At 37.9% G+C, this 21477-nt stretch overlaps 1 protein-coding gene across 1 annotated transcript in view; it reads right to left on the bottom strand.

Annotated features, from left to right (window-relative positions):
- Nucleotides 1–21477, bottom strand: part of BRAF (B-Raf proto-oncogene, serine/threonine kinase) — a 77111-nt gene that overhangs the window by 10250 nt on the left and 45384 nt on the right. Inside the window, exons 6-15 of the mRNA XM_058806136.1 lie at nucleotides 21181–21329; nucleotides 20005–20124; nucleotides 11741–11900; nucleotides 10183–10219; nucleotides 5843–5979; nucleotides 5042–5159; nucleotides 3694–3778; nucleotides 2131–2307; nucleotides 934–980; nucleotides 250–368 (exon numbers count right to left, since the gene is read on the bottom strand). Of these exons, the coding sequence (XP_058662119.1) occupies nucleotides 250–368; nucleotides 934–980; nucleotides 2131–2307; nucleotides 3694–3778; nucleotides 5042–5159; nucleotides 5843–5979; nucleotides 10183–10219; nucleotides 11741–11900; nucleotides 20005–20124; nucleotides 21181–21329 (1149 nt within the window). The remainder of the gene's footprint in view (nucleotides 1–249; nucleotides 369–933; nucleotides 981–2130; nucleotides 2308–3693; nucleotides 3779–5041; nucleotides 5160–5842; nucleotides 5980–10182; nucleotides 10220–11740; nucleotides 11901–20004; nucleotides 20125–21180; nucleotides 21330–21477) is intronic.

Below are 21477 nucleotides of genomic sequence, written 5' to 3'. Positions count from 1 at the left end.
CCACTATTTTCATTTCAGTATAAACCTCAGAGTAAAAGATGGAGACACTACAGTTTTTCTGGTGACTACTGGAAAACACATGCCTAAAGAAGAATTGAAAAACATTCATTTACTACTTCATATTACTGCTTGTCTTTTCCAGCTTAAGCCAACTTTTTTATGTCAATGTGCCAGAGGGATAGGAGCAGGATGTTTGGCCAAAGGTAAATAAATTTGTTGAAACAAGCTCACTACTTCCCCCTTGCTTACCATCCATAGAATGGAACCAGACAACTGTTCAAACTGTTGGGATCCACTCCATCGTGATTTCACTGTAGCTAGACCAAAATCACCTATTTTTACTGTGAGGTCTTCATGAAGAAAAATATCTAAGGGGGGAATGTTAAGGGAAAACAGACAAGCAGTGCTGGTCCTGTCCTAAAAGAACAATGAACAGCTACAAATTTGCAACATGAACATGACAGTTAACCACTCAGCATCACTGAAGAAGGTTTCCATATCACACAGGTTTTAAGCAGCCAGCATGGTGAATTATGGTAGGTAAGGGTTATGTAAGTAATGCCTGGGTCACTGCTGAGCAGACCATGGCCAGGTGGCTTTCATGACGTGCCAAGTATGAGAAAAGCTGAAAACATTCCATGAGCCAACTCACATAATCTTTCATTACATGAAGAAACCAAAGGATGCAAAAAAATCTTTGTGATACCAACTAAAACTCCCTGTGTTATTGCAATTGAATCAAAAGACACAGTAAGCATCTCCTATTTTGTTATTAGTGCTATTACCCCTTCTCAGTGAATCTTCTATTTGGCAAATATTCACACATGAACAGCTTTTCATATCAGTAAGTTAATTTCTGGCAGAAAAAATACAAAAAAACCAAAAACCAGGAATGCTTTCACCTTCCAAAATTACATCTCTGGGAAAGGATACTATTACTCTTGAGGTCTCTGTGGATGATTGACTTGGCATGCAAATAACTGAAAAGGAATATCACAGATTAGGTGGGTTAGATAATACTTCACCAATCAACAACTCAAAATTCACTGTACTACTGAAACAAATTATGTTGACATTCAAACTGCACATTTATGCAGGCAGTAAAACTACAGTTAGCCACGACAATTTCTGCAACATTCACAGGAAAAAATAAAACAAAGCTTAGACTTCCAGCTCAAATCTGATGCTACTGTTGAATAACAATTATGCTCAAAATTCTGCTTTTCAATTCTAACTCAATATTCACAGTAAAAAGAACTTCACTAATTTTTTTCATGCAATTCTGTGCTGAAATTTCTGCCTCCCAGCCTTAATGGGGACTGTCAAGACTTTGTGAGTTAGTCACAGCTTTAGATAAGGTGTTCCTAAATTGCAGGAGCTAAATGTGCTTTCCAGTCTCAATGTGTACTTGGGTACACTGACTGCTTTTTAGTAGAGGAGTAGAAAAAAGATCCCCTGATTGCAGCCTGGATAAACAGATGGCAGGAAACACAGAGGAAAGCACTTGCCCCACAGCAGATACAGCCTGAATTAGTCTCCCATGGCTCTTTGTTTAGTCAATGAGATTGGCACAAAACTGCTGGAAAAGCCCCAGTTTGTGTCTCTGCTTTGAATCGTGTTCACAAAACAGCTTCTGCATCTCCCCTACCTACAGATGGAGCCTGGGGAGATGCACAGGCTAACAGAAGGCTAAGGCTGGTTGCTGCAAACACCTCCATGCCTCTTGACTGAAAATGTAATGGAACACTAAGTAGAAAAATGGCACAATGAACTGCAATCATCATAGTGGTTTTACAGCTGAAGTGCAATTTCTCTGGTCTTACAGCAATGTTCTGACTTTGACACACAATATTTGGCTAGTTTGGTAAATTCTAACTTGATGGCCTTCTATGGGAGTAAGGATTATTTACAATCCTTAGAACAAAATAGGGATGTTCTCTTCAGATGTTGAAACCTGTTATTCAGAGAGAGCTCTGATACCTTCACCAAATGTTTTGATGATTGAGACAGGACCCTGGGCTCAGCAAAGTGAGCAGAGAGCTGGCCTTATTTGCCTCTGTCAGCCAGTGTGAAGGGGATAAGTAAACATTGCCCCGGTGCTTATTTGCAGACAAGTAATCCAATACTTACTCCATGCCTTGTGCAGTCTGTCGTGCAATATCAATTAGCTTGATCATTTCAAATTTGGTCTCAATGATGTGTAGATGGTGATACAAACTGGACCCTTCACACCATTGTGTAACAATAGCCAACTGGGGTTTTGTTGAATAACCCATGAAAAGCAGGATATTCACATGTCGTGTTTTCCTGTTTACAAAAACATAAGAAACAGGAGGAAATCAGGCCAAGAAATCAGGAAAACAGGCAGATCTATCACAGTCCACAAACATATTTCCAAACAGAAGGTGTTGGGTCAATCTCAACTTTTACTATGATAACCTCTTGTTAGATTAATTTAATGAATTATTCCTGAAGTTAGCCTTTCTTATCATACTAACATGGAATAACTAGTCTGGGGTAACTGAAAAATGCCAGAGCTCTTTTATGTTTACTTTTATTAAAAAATTAACAAGAGATACCAGCGTGTGAGGCTTTGTCCTTGCAGCAGTGTGGGCTAGGACAGTGCTATGCTATGAGACTGTGCCCTGTTCAGGTTCAAGAACTTGTCAAGTGATGCTGAGAGTAACTGCTGAAGAAACAAAAAATAAGCAGTTTCTTGCAAATCCTAATGGAGAAAGCACAACTATAGGTAAATCTGCCTTGTCTGGTCAAAGGATAGAACAAGTGACTATATATCAAACAGGCTGGGCTCCATCAAAGGGACTACCAGCAGAAAGCTGGACTAAGATTTCATTTCATTGATTTCATTCAGTTCTGTCAAAATTCTATCAAGAAAATGAAGAGATAGCCAAAGCAGCACAGCCCAGAAAGCCTCTACTTCCACAACTATGAGCTTAAGAGTTTTCAGAACTAACATTTTCCAAGGGTAAAAGGCTGACCATTCCCTTTCTCCTTGTAGCTTATTTGGGATGTTTCCACAGCACAGGTGCCCAGCTCAACCCATCAGGTTTCCTGGGACAAAAACCTTCTTGGTATTTTGTTTCTTAAAACACAATTATGCTCAACACTGCTCCAGATTGTACTTTGATGCAATGATTCTCCAAAATGTATATTCTATCATGTAATGCTGATGGATCTTCAAGAGCTGAACCCAAAACAAATATCTCCTCTGAGATAGTAGAAGCAGTAGACATGAGAAAAGGAAATAATGAAATGACTTTATAAGAATTACATTAAAAAAACTCAGAAATTTATGTTACTGAACAGGAACTATTAAACAACAGATAATATGGACAGGACTGTAGCTGAAAAATCAACCACTAGTCATGTTCTCCTCCTACTGCAAAATGTGAATGAGAAGAAAGGAAGGCCTACAGCTCACACTTAGGCTTGACTGTGCCCTGGGGATAGTAAATTGGCAAAAACTAGTTCTGAGTGTTTGCACACAACATAGGTGTGCAGACAAACACATACAATGGGTACAAAGAAATATTTTTAAATGGTTATCTCTTCTGCCTGAAGTATCATCACACAGGAGTGAGACCAATGTGTTCCAATGGAGATCTAAAAATTCAGTGATTAATGAAGCACAAATCTACACACATTATTTCGTGCCATTAAAAATATTCTTACCTGAGCACTCCTACTTCATTTTTGAAAGCCTGTAACTGTTGAGGTGTGGGTGCCGTAACATTCAACATTTTCACTGCCACATCACCTTTAAAACAGAAAATTTAGTAAGTGCCATTGATACATATTCCTCTCTTGAGAGAATGCTGTACAGAGCATCAGAAATTTTGGGATACACTGTTTTTTTAGCTTACAGGAAATAAATCACTACAGTTTTACACTAAGTCAATATTCAGTAAAATGTAGAAATACTATTTTTACTTTGACCTGGCTATGATTTCTCAGAGTAAAGCTATTAAAAATACACATCTGAAATCCTCATTCATCAGGGGGAATACTTCTGCCTTTGTAATGTTTCATCTTTACCCTAATAATTTCTCAGTTCAGAAGAACATGCAAGAGTTGAGTTTCCAAGCAATATGAAATACTTACACTAGTTATTTAGCACACTACTTATTAATTTAAAATTCATATTCACTGCGGTCTCCCCATTATGTCCACATCTCTCTTGCTCTGAGGAGCCCAGAACTGGGCCCAGCATTCCAGGTGTGGCATCACCAGGGCTGAGGAGGAGGATTGGCTCCCTTAACCTGCTGGCAATGCCTAGTACAGCCCAGGAGCCCATCTGTGGGCGTCCCAGTTGCTGGGGTACTGGTTGCTGGTTTCTCTGGGTCTGGGTTGAAGGCACTTGAGATGGTATTTCATGCTTGGACTCAAGTGTTTATTATTTCTTATCAGTAAAACAGTCTCACAACCATGAGTTTAGCAGCTTTTCATGAGAAGGCACAAAATGGCCAACAACCTCTTGTTACGAGGTCTTTCAGGATCTATCCAATTAAGAGCTGACACCTAGATTATTTTCCCTTTTAACCCACAGAGCTGCAATGTGGACTTTTCTGCCCAATTACAAAATGCCAGCCAAACCCATGAAGAAGAAAAAGAAACCCAGGATGACACCCTGTGCCCTCCATCTTGCTTCCATCCACAACATACTAAAAAGCCCAAAACCTAAATTTCTCCCCAAGTGATCACCTACACTACTCTCTATAATCTATTTCACACTTTTGTGGATTCTAGTCTACCTTGAAGTGTTGGAAACTTTCTTCATGAATGAGGGTCAGTCAGGGCTCCCCTGGGGGTCAGGGCACCCCAGAGCAGACAGAGAAATATTCCCTGTGCCCTGGGTTTGCACACCCATCTTTCCCTCTTTGTGGCATGGGCACACTGCTGGCTCAGCCTGGTGCCCACCAGAACCCAGGTGTGTTTCTGGGAAGCTGCTGTCCAGCTGGGTGTGCCCTGGCAGGCACTGTGACCTCCTCAACAACAGCTGTTTGCCACCATGGCCACATACCATGCCACTTTCCTTTGTAGACTGTTCCAAATGATCCAGATCCTATCCTTTGGCCAACTGTGATCTGTCCATCTGGTATCTCCCAATCATCACTTGAATCCCGTCGACCAAGTGTTTTCTTTATATATGTGCAAAAACAATAAAAAGGAAGAAAACAAGTGCATTAATGTCTCTGAAAACAGCTCCTTTGTTAAAAAATTCTCACCATCAATAATGTCCTAAAAAACTGTTCTTTTTTAGATGCTGTCTTTTGACTTCTAAACTTAGCCCTACACAAAACCTCAGGACACAGGTATGCCAAATTATTACCTGACATGAAACATTTGCAACAGCTTTCTGGCAGTGTTAAAACCAGAAAATATAAAGAAATGCTTAACAAAAAGAAAGTAGTATTTGATTTTAAATTCTTAATCGTAATAATAAACTGTGAATTTTTTAAAAAGTGGATGTTTTTATGTTTTCATGTATTGTTACTAAAAATTTGTTACATTTGTTACTTTCAAAATTAATGAATCGTGGTGGGAAAAGTTAAGCTGTTACATGAAGGGAAAAAAGCGTAACAATATGAATCACACCAGTAAAAGTGAGTTTAGTCAATTATTTAAATTATTTATATAGCAGTCCCACAATTATTTATGGATTTAAAGTGGGTTATCCCACTCTATTATTTATCGGTTTCAAGTCCTTGATCACTGCCATATTCATCTTCAAAATAATTTATAGAACTTGGATGAAAGAAAAGTGAGAGGAATATGGTTGTGTAATAATTCTACAGAAGAAAAGGGCTGCTCTTTCCCTTACCATTCGATTTCTGTCTTCTGAGGATGAGGATGATTTCCTTTCCCGTTGGGGCCCTGGTGATTTCTGTAACGCTTTCACATTGGTTAGTGACCCGGGCAAAGAAGCAGGAGGTGTTGCAGACAAGCCTGCAGCTGAGCCTGAATTTCAGAAATAGGATAGTTTTATCTGTAAGAATCCACCTTACAAGAATGTATTGATATTAGGTGCAAGAATTGTGTTTGAGATGCACTATCTCTAAACATCAATGTGAATGTTAAGAGAGAACAAACATATACGGGAATATTGTCCTAATATTACATTAGTGCTCATGTCTCAGATTTCAGGAAAAGACAAAACTATACCAAATATCCCTGTATAGATTTCTTAATATTTGATATAACATCCCTGTGTAAATTTATATATATGTGATATAATCTCCATTCTCTTCATGAATTAACAAAAAGACAACGTCTTTTTTAGTAAGAAAAAAAATACTTGAAGATGTATTTTTAAAATTCCATCAGTTTCTTTGAGAACAGTAGCATTTTAGTTAGCAGCATCTACTCTGATATTTCTTGTATCTAAGCTTTTATGAACCCAACAAATAGCTGAACTATTGTACTTTGGAATCAAAATAGACTAAATGCAAATAATCAAAATTTTTTCTGGTTGAGTCTCCAAGTGCCACCTGAAAATCATTTGGCTGTTTTAAAGCTATTTGTTAGCAGAGAACTATTATTTTAAAAAAATTAGACTTTAGAAAGGACTAAAAAAGCACAAGTACTTTAGTTAGCTATTTGAAGCATATTCTAGGAAACACAAAAAGAACAGTATGTCTGTGGCCTGTAGGTTATCTAAACAAATCTATGCAGGAAAATGTTACTGAGAGAGCTGTTTCAGAGCCCCAGTGGCCCTTTTCAAATAGAGCACTTCACCTAGACACTGCTTTTTAAAATACATTACAATTATTCCTAACAAGGTTATGCTGACCCTTCCAATGCAAAGGACGTAAAATAGGGTCAACTGTTAATTAAATTCATGCTGCTTTGCTAAACAATGTATGTCATTGAACAAGACCTCTAACATTCCACTGCCTTCTCTCACATCAGTGCTCTGGGAAGTGGTGGAAGACAATACTCCTCATATTCTCTTAGAAGCTCCCCCCCTAAGCAAAAAGTGTCTCCTAATGGCAACCAGGACTTTGTGACTTTTTAAACTGCTGCTTAAGCTCAGTCACTCAGTGCATGCTAATTTATCAGACTATATGTATCCATCACTGGACTCACTAAGCTAAAATCGATGCACTTGTAAGGGGATGCACAAAATTGTATACCAACAGATACAAAATGGGACACAGCATCTGTAAACTGTCCCACATACTAAAGCAACAATAATGATGTATATTGTGCATCCTAGCTACATTTATAAGCAGCTAGAAGCCACTGACTTGAAGGATGCACTTGTGTGTTCATGTTATGGCCACTAGGCTGTCATTATTTATTAAATGATTCATCTGAAATCAAATACACATGGAATCAAATGTATGATGTTCCCAGAACATGAGCAATTTTTCAAAAGTTGACTGGGCTACAGATTTCCTCTGCAATAGCAAAGATCTGGGATGCATTTTCTTTGAAGTAGCTAAAATCTCCTCTTTAAATTTTAATCCTGCAATATGGGAACACTAGCACAATGTTCACCCTTGACCAAAAATGCTTTTAGCACATGGCAGAACACTGTAGTTAATCTGTTCATAATAATACCAGATGGGCTGTTTTCAAGTTATAAGAGTAGAATAGTTCAGATAATGCTGGATTTAAGTCAATAGCTTGGACTCTGAAGCAGTACATAACATGTTTCATTCTGCAGCCAGTTTGCTTGTTGGGAACACCTGGCTTCTTACAAAGACTTCTGGAAGATCTTCACAAGTTCAAAAGGTGAACTGCTTTTGATATATTCTGAAACAAGAGTCTTTGAAACAGCCAAGATTGTAGCATTTCAAAACCACACTACATGCACTGAACTAACCATTCCTACACATATTATGTGGAGACACAAGTATGAACATTTCATGCTATTACTCAATAGTTGGTTTCTCCAGCATATGAAATCCCATAGAGTTTTTTTGGGATTTTGTGCAATACAACAGATCCATTGACAGCTCAAGGCCTGAATTACCCCCTCGGCCAATGATACGAAAATCTAACCTAATCTTATTTTACATAGTATGGGACAGAAATACTGTTTCAGTCAAATTAACTAACTAAATAAAAACTACTAAAACCACCTAGAGCCCCGATGTGGTGTCACTAGCACACTGTTAAAATGAATATTTGTTGAAAGCTGACATGACACATTACTTGAAAAGCTTGAGACCTAACAAGATATCAATGGAAATGTTTGTAATTCACATTTGATTACCTACATCACTTTTCAAAACAGAATATTAAATATAGAAGACTGTTATAGCACTCAACTGACTTAAACTGAACAGTCAAGGAAATTCTAAGTTAAGGAGATCATTTTATATTTAAAATCACTGCAATGCAATCCAATGCCCTTTGTTTAGAAAGATTAAATTAAGGTCCACAGAAAAACCTCAACTATGAAATTCCTTGCTTTTGAAGATTTAAGTCAGACTTCATTTATAATCATTTTCAAGCGTGTAAAGGTGAAAGTGAGTATGTGTGAAAAGCACATTCAAAGCATTCCAGCCAGGCCAAGCAAAAAACAGAGGTGTTTTGATAAACTCACACACTTACATACACACGGTGTGAGGGTGAGGCACAAACAGCATCTGTGGTTTTACTTATTTTGTTTGGGTGAAAACAAGAAAGAAGAGCCCAACTACCTCTGAACACTGGGCCAGGCTCAAAATCAAACACTATTTCACTGGGGACAGAATGAAGGAGGGGACTGGGAGTCCGGGATTGGTATTTCCGAAGACAGCGCATCAGCTGGTTCAAAGGGGCTGTTAGAGAGAAAGAGACGGGCAGGCAGAGACAGAAAGACAGACACATAGAAGAAATGAAAGAAGTCATGGGAAATAACTAGGATGCTTTGACTCCTAATCATAGATTTCTTCTGTACTTTGAAGGAAAAAAGTCAATTCCCAAGCACACTGTTACAGGACTGGAAATAGCCAATTGTTTTCAGATGCCAAGCAGACGGTTTATGATCAAAAGTTAAAACCAACATGATCGCACAACATTTAAATGTTGGACAAAATGGGCAAAACTCTGGAGAGCCACACCTATCAACACATACAAAAAATAGCTTAAACTGGCAATTGGCAATTAGTAGCTTGCAGGGTTAAAGGAAATTTCTTTCTTTAAAGTGCCTATTGCTGGCATTATTAAAGACAGCTCCATCAAACACAACACATCCTACCAAATACCAGATTTGCATGGGAGAAACAAAGTGAGTGAAAGCCCAGAGTACAAAACCTTTGAGATCAGGAAAGGGTGCACTATGGTAATTCAGACCCATACTTATGGCTGAAGCAAGTTATAATCAGTAGGAAGCAATTGTGTTACTGATTTGGAGTTGGAAAACCGGTCATATGCCTGCCCTACTCAGTATTTCTGTATTTTCAATATTTCTGCTTTATTCTTATATTCATAGGAATAGATACAGCACATTAGAAGCTCCCTTCGGGACCTTGACAACCACTGGGAGAAGTGACTTAAGAGGCCCGTGCACAACAGACAAAGAAAAATAAACCCCCTGGCACTAGTTGTGACTTAACTTTGAATTAGGGCAGTGAGTTCCTGAAGGAAACATAAAAAGACCTGGCTTTAGTGTAAGATCCTAATAATCTGCTTCCAAGAGTAGCACAGGCATGCAGTAGAGCAAAGCAGCAACTTCAGCAGGGGTAGAGGGGGAGAAGAACTGGAGTATTTCAAGCTGCTTTAGGATGCAGCATTTCCAAGGTAAGGCTCATCTACCACAATGGTTTTCACTGAAAACCCCTGTTGTTTCCATGTGTGAAAAGGTAACAACAGGCATAAAAATCTTTGGGAAGTTGTAGTGTATCTGTGTGCAGCCATGTGAGTGAATAAGTTTGTGTGTGTGGGTGGGTGAGAGAAAGAGTAAAAACAATTTTAAAACTAAAAAAACTAGATACTACTTCAAAACTTTTTCTCCTTCTGTCTCCCCCACTCCCAGAATGACCAGCAAATGACTCAAATCTTTGTGAAACAAATACTAAGTTCATGGACAAGCAAATGTAAATTCACTTTTTTGTTCTAGTCATATTTTGCATTGTGGCTGTGTTTTGTAGAAGGAAGTAGGGTAATTGGAAAGGACAAAACAGTTGTGTAATTAAAAGTAACACAGCAGTTAGTTTAAAGGCTACTTACCTCCCTCTCCTCGTAAACTCTGGTCTCTAATCAAGTCCTATAAAAAAATGTAAAAGCTGTGTTTAATTTAGGTGTTAACATTTACATTCTGGAATCAATTTAAACTGATAAGTTTGTGAATTCATAGTGTCATATGTTGCCCATGAAATAAAAGTGGTTTTCTATCCTGACTTACTAATAGCAATAACTCAAAGAACTACTACACTTCTCAAAATTAAGTTGCTTTAAAACAGCATCTCTCTGCAGTAAAGAGAAAGGTACAACACCCAAAAGGGATGCTGACAAGAAAATATTGATTTAAAAACACAGCTGGTCAGTAGCAGAAATGGTTTGAATTATCATATCAGAACCTGGGACATCAATTTGCTGTACTGAGTCAAATGAATTCAGTCAAATGAATCCTGCTTTGTTTTTTCTTTTAACAACACATCTGATTTGCATAGCTAGGCACACTGTTCTTCTCAGAAATGACTAACTGCAGAAGGCTTTCTTCACTTGCAATCCTCTGTGAGCTGAAACTATCTTTTGCAACATGTCCAGACTAAAAGCAAACTACAATAAGGACTCTATAAACAGGAGAAAATTACAGCAGTTTCCTTCTGTATGCCCATTTTTATAATAGAGCACTTTTTTATTACACTATTATATTTATTCCCTTCTTGTTCCATAATTATATTTGTTCCCTTATGCACCTGTGCTTTGTCAAAAGCACTGGCTATGCCTCAGCTGCACCACTGCCATATACCACATGCAAATACCTACACAGCCACTCTTAAAATTAACATTTCACCTTTTCCTCAGCTCACATGCAAAACTGATTTTGTGCCTCAGTGTCCAGGCAGATTTCAAGTCTGCTCACCCAACAAATGACTATTTTCTAGAGAGCAGATTTAAGGATAAAATACCAACTGTGTATGTTAGCAAAGTTAGCAAAAGGCAACATCTTGAAAGGTCCTAGGTGTCCTTATGCTAATATCAACTATTATTATTAGTTACATTTCACCATCCAGAGATTGCAAAATTGTGGAAAAAATCTTAATGTAGCAGTTTCCGAACACTCCAAAGGAATGCTCAGAACAACATAAACTGGGCTCTTAAACTCTTAAGGAACTATCAGAATATGTGAACTCAACTTAATTATTTAGTTTCCTTCAATGACAAAATTATTACATGGAATAAAAATACTAAAAAGTCTCTAATCTTGCATAACAATGTGTTTAACACAGAATGGTTTGCAAGAGTGGTTACTGGCAACAGTGTAAGTCTTGGGACTAATGGCAGAAAAAAGAGGCAGTTGTTTAGGGCAGAATATTTCTTTGAAAATGAAAAGGACAGAACTGTCAAAAGGCAGTTCTGCTTTCAGAGAATGGATTGTGTTCTTACAGCTCTCAACAGCAAAAAATAATCTATTAAAAAAATCAAAAATAAATGATCTTTGAGTATTCTGGTATATCACTGAGGATTATCTTAGAACCATAGTGTACAAATGCAACAAACAGATATTCACCAGGAATACATCCCATCTCCTATTCCTGATCCAAGGGTGAGCAGTACTCACATCAATATTGACTGGCTCGATGGTGTTGATGTGGACGTTGGGAGCTGAGGAGGATCGGTCGCGTTGCCCAAATTGATTCCGATGGTCTTCATCTGCTGGTCGGAGGGGCTGTGGGATTGGAATGGATTTTGAAGGAGAAGGACTAGGGAGAATTGGTGGTCTGAGAAACAAAGTCAAGGAAAAAGAGGATTTAGGTCTACAAATGGCTTCAAACACTGCATAGTGGGTGTGGTAAGTCCTTTTCAACTATAATTATGCATAACAAAAAATCTGATCTAAAGCCCTGAATAAAAACAATTAATAATGAACAGTCTCTACTCCCCTATGATCAACTGCAACAACTCTGTTGCATCAACTACCTGATCACATGGCTGTGAAGTGTTCTGAGTTAAAACAAAGAAAACTCTACCATACAATGCCAAACTAGCAATAATAAATCTTGATCTGAAAAACTCATGCTGCCCAACATGCACTGCAGATAGCAAGATAGTCTGCAGTTTCCTCATGTCAGAGCCAATGCAATACACTCATTTTAATGGTAACCAATTGGGAATTAAAAATGCTTAACATCTCATATTAATGTTACAGTCAGAAAATGTCATAAAACAAAATCTATGGATGGGATTATTTTTCAACAAAGAAAGAGTGAAAATTACAGCTGGTCATTCAACCTAATTGATTAATAATTATGTATTATTGATACTAAAAACAACATGGCCAATATATCATTGATTCTAAAAATAAACATATTACCCTTTAACCTCAACCTTTAAGAAACAACTTTGAATAGCACAATATTTGAAATGTTATTTACAGTGCTACAATGCAATAGATTTGACTGAAAAGGCAAGTCTTCAGAACACACAAACAAGCTTCCTGAAGAAATGCAAATGCTGCCAGTCATAAATGTAGATATAGCCTATAATTATGGTATAATGAATTGAATATTCAAAAGACAAAACAACAAAATACTTGGGTTTTTTGTTTGTAAAAAGGCAGAAAGTCACTTCTTCGGTTATCCATTAGTTTTGTTAAAGTGCAATAAACTGGCAATTATCTCTTACCCTAGTCAAGGTCTGTCACTGTTAAGTCTAATGATTCAATCTAATGGATGTGAGGCAAAAGGCTAATGAAAACATTTGCCACCTTTGTCAAAGAAAACTTTATGGTAAAACATACATGGTATCTGACAACAAGCTTTTTAAGAGTTGGTTTCCTCTTCTAAGTTCTAAAAGAGGAGTGGAGTCCTCCAGCCATTCAATGACTCATGGATTAATTATAAAGCCCACAAAGACAATGTCCACAGGGAGAAGCTTCAGAAACAAAACTGACAGCAGCATATAGCAGCACCTGTTAGCCACCTCCTGTTAGCAATGCTCCTTGGCCGCTCCAAAAACCTTTGGGGAAACTAACATTTTCAACAGGACATCTTGGCATTTTTTCAGAAGCAGGTCTGTTTTATAGCCTACTATCCCACCTTTCATTGAAAAGTTTATCCAGTTTGGCATTGATCCCAGAAATCAGTGCTATCTGTATCCTAAGTACCTGTCATCTTTTCCTTCCTGGCCAACAATCTCACAATTGAAAATGGCAAAACAAAGTACTTGTGAATTAATTCAGGTAACAGTCTAGTAAGTCTTCCAATGAAATACCTGAATATGTTTGGGAAGTGGGGGAGGAGAGAAGAGGCAAGGGGTTTAACCCCTGCTTAACTTCAAGGAAAAAAAGCAGTTACCTACTGTCACATGACAGAATATATATTGGGAAGATACTGGGAAGCAATAAACTACCAACAGTCAAATCTCTGAGACAGGGCCTTGAAAAACCCAGCATTTCAGTAGTTGTTTATAATTTCAGAACTAATTTTTTAAATACAGTTGTTGTACATACACATAAGCTGAATTTTTCATTCGTTGGTACGCAAGTACCATTGCGGATGAGGAAGTTTTGAACTCCTGCATGTGTTTTTAAGTAAATCATGTGACTAGAACACACATCAGGAGATGGGACACTGCACAGACCCTAATGCAGGACTTGACTGACATTTAAAGGCACTCCAATTTCATCTTAAGGCAAGCATGTCAGATGCTGTATAAAAAAAGTATCAGCAGAAAACTCTAAAAATTGTCTAAACCAGGCCAGTACTGTCACTGCTGGGATAGCTAACTCCTGCTTAAACTTCCTGAGAGTTCTCAGGTAATAAGGAAATTAAGGGAAATATATCACAACATCCATCAGAACATTGCACCAGGACTGACTGTGACAAACCATTTTAGCTCTGCCACAAGACAAAACCAGAAGCAATCAGATATTCTGTGATCATGAGTAAGCCAAGGGAGTGAAAACCAGATTGAGGCAATCTTGTTTCAATTACATCCTCCTTTGAGTCATAAATGGTCATCTGCTACTTCTGTATTTCTGGTCACAGGTCATCAAGTCCATCATGTTGGCTAACACAGACAGCATGCTACGTCATACCATGTTTGAAAACAACTTGAACAGCTTTTTCTACTCATTACATTCTTACTGGGGGAAGTCCAGATCTTCAGAAAATAGGCTGATAAAGATTTTTTTTTATTTTTTTCCCCAGTCTCTAAGCTATTACTTGGAGGATCTCTGGGCTTTAGACAATAAAGAATCCAGAGATAGGAACCTCATAAGCAGTTAGCCACATGCCCCATCATGATTTCATTAATGGGTGTCCCTGAGACACTTTGAAAAATGTAGGTTATTTACGCTAAATGGAATTTTTTCTTGAAAAAGATAACTAGTGAAGTAAGAGACAAAGAGTTTGCTAGCTAAGACAGCCTACTGAGATCACAAGCTCAGAAAAGTATTACCACCAGCTTCTGCCTGTGTGTGGCAAAAGCTGGATCTTGGTTTGCATCAGGAAATTGTTCTATCAAAATCACGTCACCACAAAGAAGACAATGATCCTCTGAGCTACCAAAGGCTGTTCCTACAGTATTCCTACACTGAAATTACTCCAGAGGAGTATAAGTGACCAGGGGCTAAAAGGGCCAGATACCATTTGGAAAAGGGTGACATGGTCATTCCAGGCCAGTTCCAAAACTAGTTCTTAGGCTATGGAACCATAGTGCTGACAAAACACACTGGGAAAAAAAAAGGCCCAAAAGCCCCCCAAAAAATCAAACATACAAAAAAAAATTTAAACAAAAAAATCAACCCCCACCCCCAGAAAACAACAAGCTGAGGCTTAAAGGAACATGCAGTTTGAATATCAGGATTTGAGTTTCTGTTGCTCCTGTGGCCTTTGTGAACAGTTTACAGCCAACTTGTTAAAGGAGGCTTTCTACAAGTAAGCAGATAAATCACTTTCTCCCAGCTGCCAAGATGTGGGCATTGTTTTAACAAATCATTCTCAGCTTCTGAGGCAACAAGCTGATGTTGTCAAATCTCAATCTAATATGTTATAACCTTTCCAGGCAGTGGAAAAGCATGACAGAACATGCTTTTACCTTGGACCATATGTTTGGGATTAGCACATTGCTCCCTCCCCTTTTTATCAGGCAAAACAGAATGATGCTTTATCAGGAAACAAGAATAACTTATACCCTTTACCAAGCATAGCAAGTGACCAGATTTACTATTCCACAAAACTGGGTTCACAAGAAAGATTAAGGTAACTCAGAAAAGTCTGCACATGTTATGCTATATATAAACAATTTTATGAAATCATACACAGTATGTCTATTGGATTTTAGAACTTGCAATGATATAAATAAGTTCACTTTTCAAATGCAAGATAAAAATTTAATATAGATTTTCCTTAATGTCCTTTACTCACCAATGTGATGTTTCATAAGTGTTTAAGAGCTGGTCTACACAGGAAAGATTTTTCTTATGACAGGTGTATTTGGGCTTTAAGTTTTTGTTGATTGTATTTTTAGTTTGCTGTACTTGAGCAAATGCTTGAACTGAAAATTCATATTCACCTAGCTTCAATTATAAGGTGTGCACCCATTCCTTTTTAAAATGACAGTACCTCTCTTGGACTGAGATTTTTTTTTCTCCTCCTCACACCCTGAGCAAGTCCATCTCAGTTTAGCCACTGGGCTCAGTGCTGCACACACAATTTACCTGTAAGGTTGCACACTCATATCCAAACCAAACCTACTGCAAGCTAGAATGCGTATCAAGGCTTTTTTTTTTTTATTGTTTTTGTTTACTCCAGTGTTAACACCAAACTGGATTTGGTTGCTGTTAATGAAGAACACAGTCCACTTCCAGTTCCAAGCAGTTTCTTGGGAATGCTAAGGATCTGAGACACAGTGGTATTTCAGCTTTAGCAGCAAGCAGGTAAATTTAAATTGTGGAGGCCAAACAGGTTCTGATTTAATTATTGTGGTAATCCATAGACATTGCCACAAAATCTAACTTTTTTCTTTCTTTCCCCATCCCTGCAGCCTGGAAATAAATATTCAATCCCAAATCAAATGCCAATCTGGAAAAAAGGACAGCAGTACCAGTTTGTAACTACAAGCTAAATATCTTTCTTGCAGCATCCTCTCAAGTCAGTCTAGAAGCATCATGAGACAGATCCCTAAGTCATTACCCCACACAAATTAGTGCAGCTTTTTATACCATGACAACTTGCTTTCATCCATGGTGGCTTGTAGGTGAAAAACAACTGATCAAACCTGATGAGCCTAAAATACTCCACAGCTTCATATACCAGGGGTTATCAAGAGAACCATTGTCACTGTTAGTCCTCCAAACCAGGTCCAGTTCACTAACAGGGTATTGCAAATAAAGTTTTGAAGAGCAAGAGGTTTCCCTCACCTGTTGTATGGACTGAGAGTTTTCTGATTCTGATACCAAACCTTTTCTGCAAAGCAAGAATGTATATCAACTCAACCTGTATATTGTAGGAACACTGGGAACATTTTCATGGAGAAACCTGGAAAAGGCCTAGTGCCAGAACTTTTAGGGGAAAAGTTCACTGTTTTATGAATTAAAACATAAAGCTTCTGCTCACTTACACACCACAGGATCTAAATGGCATTGTAGCATAAAATGTAATATTTTAAGACTGTATCTTCACTTCCTTGGCTTTTCAGAAGCTTTTCTAGACATTCAAGTATCTTCAGCTGAAGCAGAATGATCAGTGAACAGTTGGAAGGCAGAAAGGAAAGCAGAGGTGTTTAATCACAAGCTGGAGCCTGCTCAAAGGCAAGGACTGGCAAGCTTCCAAGAACAGTGCACCAGACATTCCCCTTTTCTTCCTCCAACTTAGAAGACGAAGCATATTGGGAAATGCTGTTTTTCAAAGAGCCAAGATGTTGCCAACTTGCTTATTTCTCTTTTTCATGTATCTGAGACTGAGGGAACTGGGTTCACAGAAATTCTGTGCTCGTATCCTACGAGCCAAGATGGAGAAGAAACTTCATGACAGTGCAATGAACAAAACAAATACAATGTCTGATATACAGTTTCCTTACTTCAATTTTATTACAAATGGCTCTTAGTAGGGAAACCTACACTTTTCTTTCCATTTAACTGCAGATTGAAACTAAAATGGTTGTTCTGGCACAACAGGATAGTGCAAATGGAAAAAACTAAAACGGGACACAAAACCTAATGTTGAGGTTGGACACAATTTCATAAGGGGTTCAGAAATGTGAAATGGGACCATATGTGCTCCCACACCTTGGGGTGGAAAATCTGGAGGGACTGCCTATGGCTCACAGTCAGAAGAATGAAAGGCTACAGGCCTGGATTGCTTTAGGATGTTGCACACAAGCAGAGTGAAACAGTTCTCCAACACGTTTAGCAGCTTTTGCATCATGTCCAAGGGTCTTCCTTTATGTCCATTTCTCTTCCAAACTTTTCCATTTGCTCCCATTGCACGCTTTCACTCTTGAACTTGTCTTGCAACACAAACTTCCTTCTTTTGGGCACTTGGCCTGCTGGGATCCCTTCACAAGGCTAGAGATGAAGAAGGATGTGTGCCTTCTCTTTCCTCAGGTTTACCAGGCAATTAATAACATCCCTTCCTCTGTGAGCTATTCCATGCAAGATGCTAGAACAGAGAAATCAAAAGAACAATTATTAATCTAGGAAGTGTTAATAAAGCGCTACTTCCTCATATTTTTCATCCCATTGTTCAGCTCTCAAATTTCAATCCCATATTCTCCTCCTAGACAAGATAAGCTCAAATGGCAGCCTTTTTTTTAAATTCCAGTTGAGCTTCTGCCCCATATTGTAACAGTCCTCTTTAATAAAACCACAGGTGAGTGTACATGTTTTGACAGAGAAGACCAGCTTTTTAAATTCATCTAGATCAATATTTCCCCAATTATGTTCTTAAAAAGCAGAAAAGTATGATTAAAGAAAGGCATGAAAGCTAACTGGAAAAAGGTATGGACAGTGCTATATGCTTATCCAGTAACATCTGAGCTACTTCTGGAAAGGAAATACTACATACACAGATGCTAGGGGAACACTGTATGGCTAACATGCATATTACGTATGAATACCAGCTGATAATCACAAACCATTTCCAAAATGAACAGAATTTTGCAGGCATGGTGTATGTCTTTGTTTTCTTTATCAATAAAGTGGATAACAAAGCGAAAAAGCAGAAAGGAAAAATCTAGAAACCTTTTACATCTTCTGAACTACACACATTTATAGATGCAACACTTGAGAAAAGCTCCTAAACAGCAACTAGCAAGTGTATTTAAATGTTAACATTTTTATGTATGTCAAGTTAAAGATCTCAAGGCATTAACCAGCTTTGGTCTAAATTTTTTCCTTCTGTTTTCACTTGTCAAAACTAAGACTGCCTGAAGTAGTGCATGTATCAAGATAATCCATACTGCTGTAAGAATGGACCAATGTGATGCAAAGGTAATTGAGAAGTAGGACAATTTAGAATATTAAGAGTAGGGCTATATAGTGTCTTTGACATCCACTAGTGTTTGACACAATTGGTATGAACAAATTTCTTCATGAATTAATAGTTCTAGTCCAGTTACAATTTTGTCTGTAGCACAACAAATACTTGTAGCCCAGTTACAATTTTGGCTGTAGCACAACAAATACTTGACAAGCAGCCTTGCTCACAATCTGCTGTACTAATATCCACAGGATCTCAAGGCAACACTCACTACCTTAAAGAAGTACTTTTGAATTCACTCAAATCTGCACAAAACAGAACAAGTAGGAACATAATCTCTGTACTCACCAAGTGAGGTTCCCTCTGCGGGACAGTCAATCTGTTTTCCTGGGAGGCATTTGGTCTTCTATAAAACAGTCTTGGCTGTCCAGAAAATTTATCTTCTGGTTAAAGAGTCCAGAGGTGCCTGCGTAGCTTCCAGTGTGTTTCTGCTTTAGTTTAGGCACAATTTTCACTAATCCAAGAGATCTCCTCTGCCACATTCAGCTCAACTCCACACAGCACACATGTCCTGGGAATGGTTTCTGAAGGCTTCTGTATTTGGTGTTCTTAATAAATATGCACCAGATTTCTTGAGTGTGATATACATCCCTGAGTTACTCTTGCCTGGACATTTGCTCAACTACCTAATGGTGGATGGTGTCAATGATCTCTTTGCTACTGGGAACATTATTTAAATATGATCTCTTATCTCTTCATGGAGAAAGGGTCCAGAATCTTTGTTGGAAATGGTTTTAGAGGTCTACTTTTACAAAACCTGGAGCTGCAGCAACAGATGCTATTGGTATACCCCAACATGAAGAGGAAGAAGACACCTGGTCTGGAGGATACTAAAGCAGTGTATGTGGAAAAGCAACTAAAACAGTATTATGAACCTGGAACTGGCACCTGTTCCCATCAGCCTTATAGTAATGTTTTTATTCTCAAACTGACCTATGTCACTTCAAAGCATATCAATTATAATTTAATAACCAAATTTAATAACCATCTTCTTTTTAGATAACTAAAAGAACTTGTGAGGATATAATTTTGGTTTATATTAATTTTAAGTATAGAATCTTTCCAGTTTAGACCAGGTCTAAGCTATTATGCAGAAGAAATCAGTTTAACAGGTAATACCCCAATTCTACAGACAGTTACACATACATTTAACCTAGGCTCATTACTAATTTATAGAATTTGTGTGAATGAAAACATTCACTTCTTTTAAGTTAAGCACAGTTGGATATATTTGCATGAGAAGCCAGATTACAACAATGCAGAACTGCAAAGCAGTACTTTGAGTGTTTCTTAGCACAGTACTGAAAAGTTATGTTATTAAACAGCAGGAATAAGTTCATACCCAACAGAATCTGAGGGGGGCACTGAGGGGTATGATCCAGATGCTGGGGTGGTCTCTCCTAAGGAGGCCTCCTCCGGTGGTATGGGGTGATGTTCAAAGAACTTGGAGACAAACAGCAAACTGTGAGGCAAGAACAAAACAAAAACAACCTAACTTGTGCAAAACCCAGAAGTTTCACAATATAATAGTCAACAACTACAAAAAGGATCCCAAACCCCAAAACCTCATTGATTAAATTCTAAATTTAACAATAAACATCATACACATTAAATCTGTAAGATATGTTAAAAGTATTATTTACCTCACAGAGGATCTAAAGATCATGCCTTAAATATAAACTTTGTGGAAATTAATTTTTTCATCTTTTAGATGGAACTGTAAATACCTGATTCTTCAAGAATGCACAACTTTTATCTATCAGTACATAAACCTACACCCTGACCACAAACTCCAGAGATGCCAATGAAAACAGTTACAAATACCAAAATAAACTAAAATTAAATTCATTCTTGGTGAGAAAAATAGCATTTTAAATTATTCCTTATACAAAAATCTATTTAAAGGACTTAATAGCCTCTGCTGAACTAATCAAATAGAACAGACCTGGTTTACCCCAGATCCTAAATCTACATCAAAGACTTATTTAAACAAATAGTTCAGTAACTCAATCCAAGAACATTGGACTGTTTGGGTCATTCTCTTTTATGTTTCTTACCTAGGCATTAATCTTGCTAGTAGATTTATTTTCAATTATTATAAAACCAACTGCAATTTCACTGTTATCAACTACTGTCTCTTAACATTTTTTCAGGTTGAAGAGAATAAAGCCACAGCTAAATTTTAAACACGGCCCCGGCCATCACACAATAAAGAACCAGTTTTGATTAATAATAACAACTGTGAACAATGAGTAGTCTGTCTGACACAGTCAAGTGCTCAGCAACCCTATTCATGCTTCAAAAAAAGCACTTCATAGACCAGCAAAGAAATATGAACTGGTTGTCTGAGCTAGCACAGAAAGAGTATGAATTAAACAATCTCACAAGAACAGCTAAACTCCTGTATTTTTTCAGGCACCTCCTCTGACTTCCTGAATTACAGACTTAACACAAGAAATCACTGACAGCTGTACACTTGTTAAAAGGCTCAACTTGAAAATCAATTGTGATTACTTACTCAAGCTGGTCATAATTAACACACATCAGTGGCACTTCTGTACTACAGCGCTGGTGGAATTTGTAGCCACAGGTCTGGCAGCGGAAGCCCTGGAAAAGCAGCTTCCGACAGAAATCGCAGAACGCTAACGTGAAGAACGTTTTTCGTACCTGCGTTGGCAAAAACAGGCACAATTACCTGGAGCCCTTCTGTAAGCCCAAGGCAGGCTGTTTGCTTTTACCTCCCCCAAGTGTACTTAAAAGTCTCTTTTGTGATGCTGGAGCTACAGTTTTATGTATCAAACAGATTTAGACAAAA

Source organism: Ammospiza caudacuta, chromosome 5, assembly GCF_027887145.1.
Source record: "Ammospiza caudacuta isolate bAmmCau1 chromosome 5, bAmmCau1.pri, whole genome shotgun sequence".
NCBI classification, from domain to species: Eukaryota; Metazoa; Chordata; class Aves; order Passeriformes; family Passerellidae; genus Ammospiza; species Ammospiza caudacuta.
Note: the sequence above shows the minus strand (reverse complement) of the source record. Positions and strands in the feature narration are given on the sequence as shown.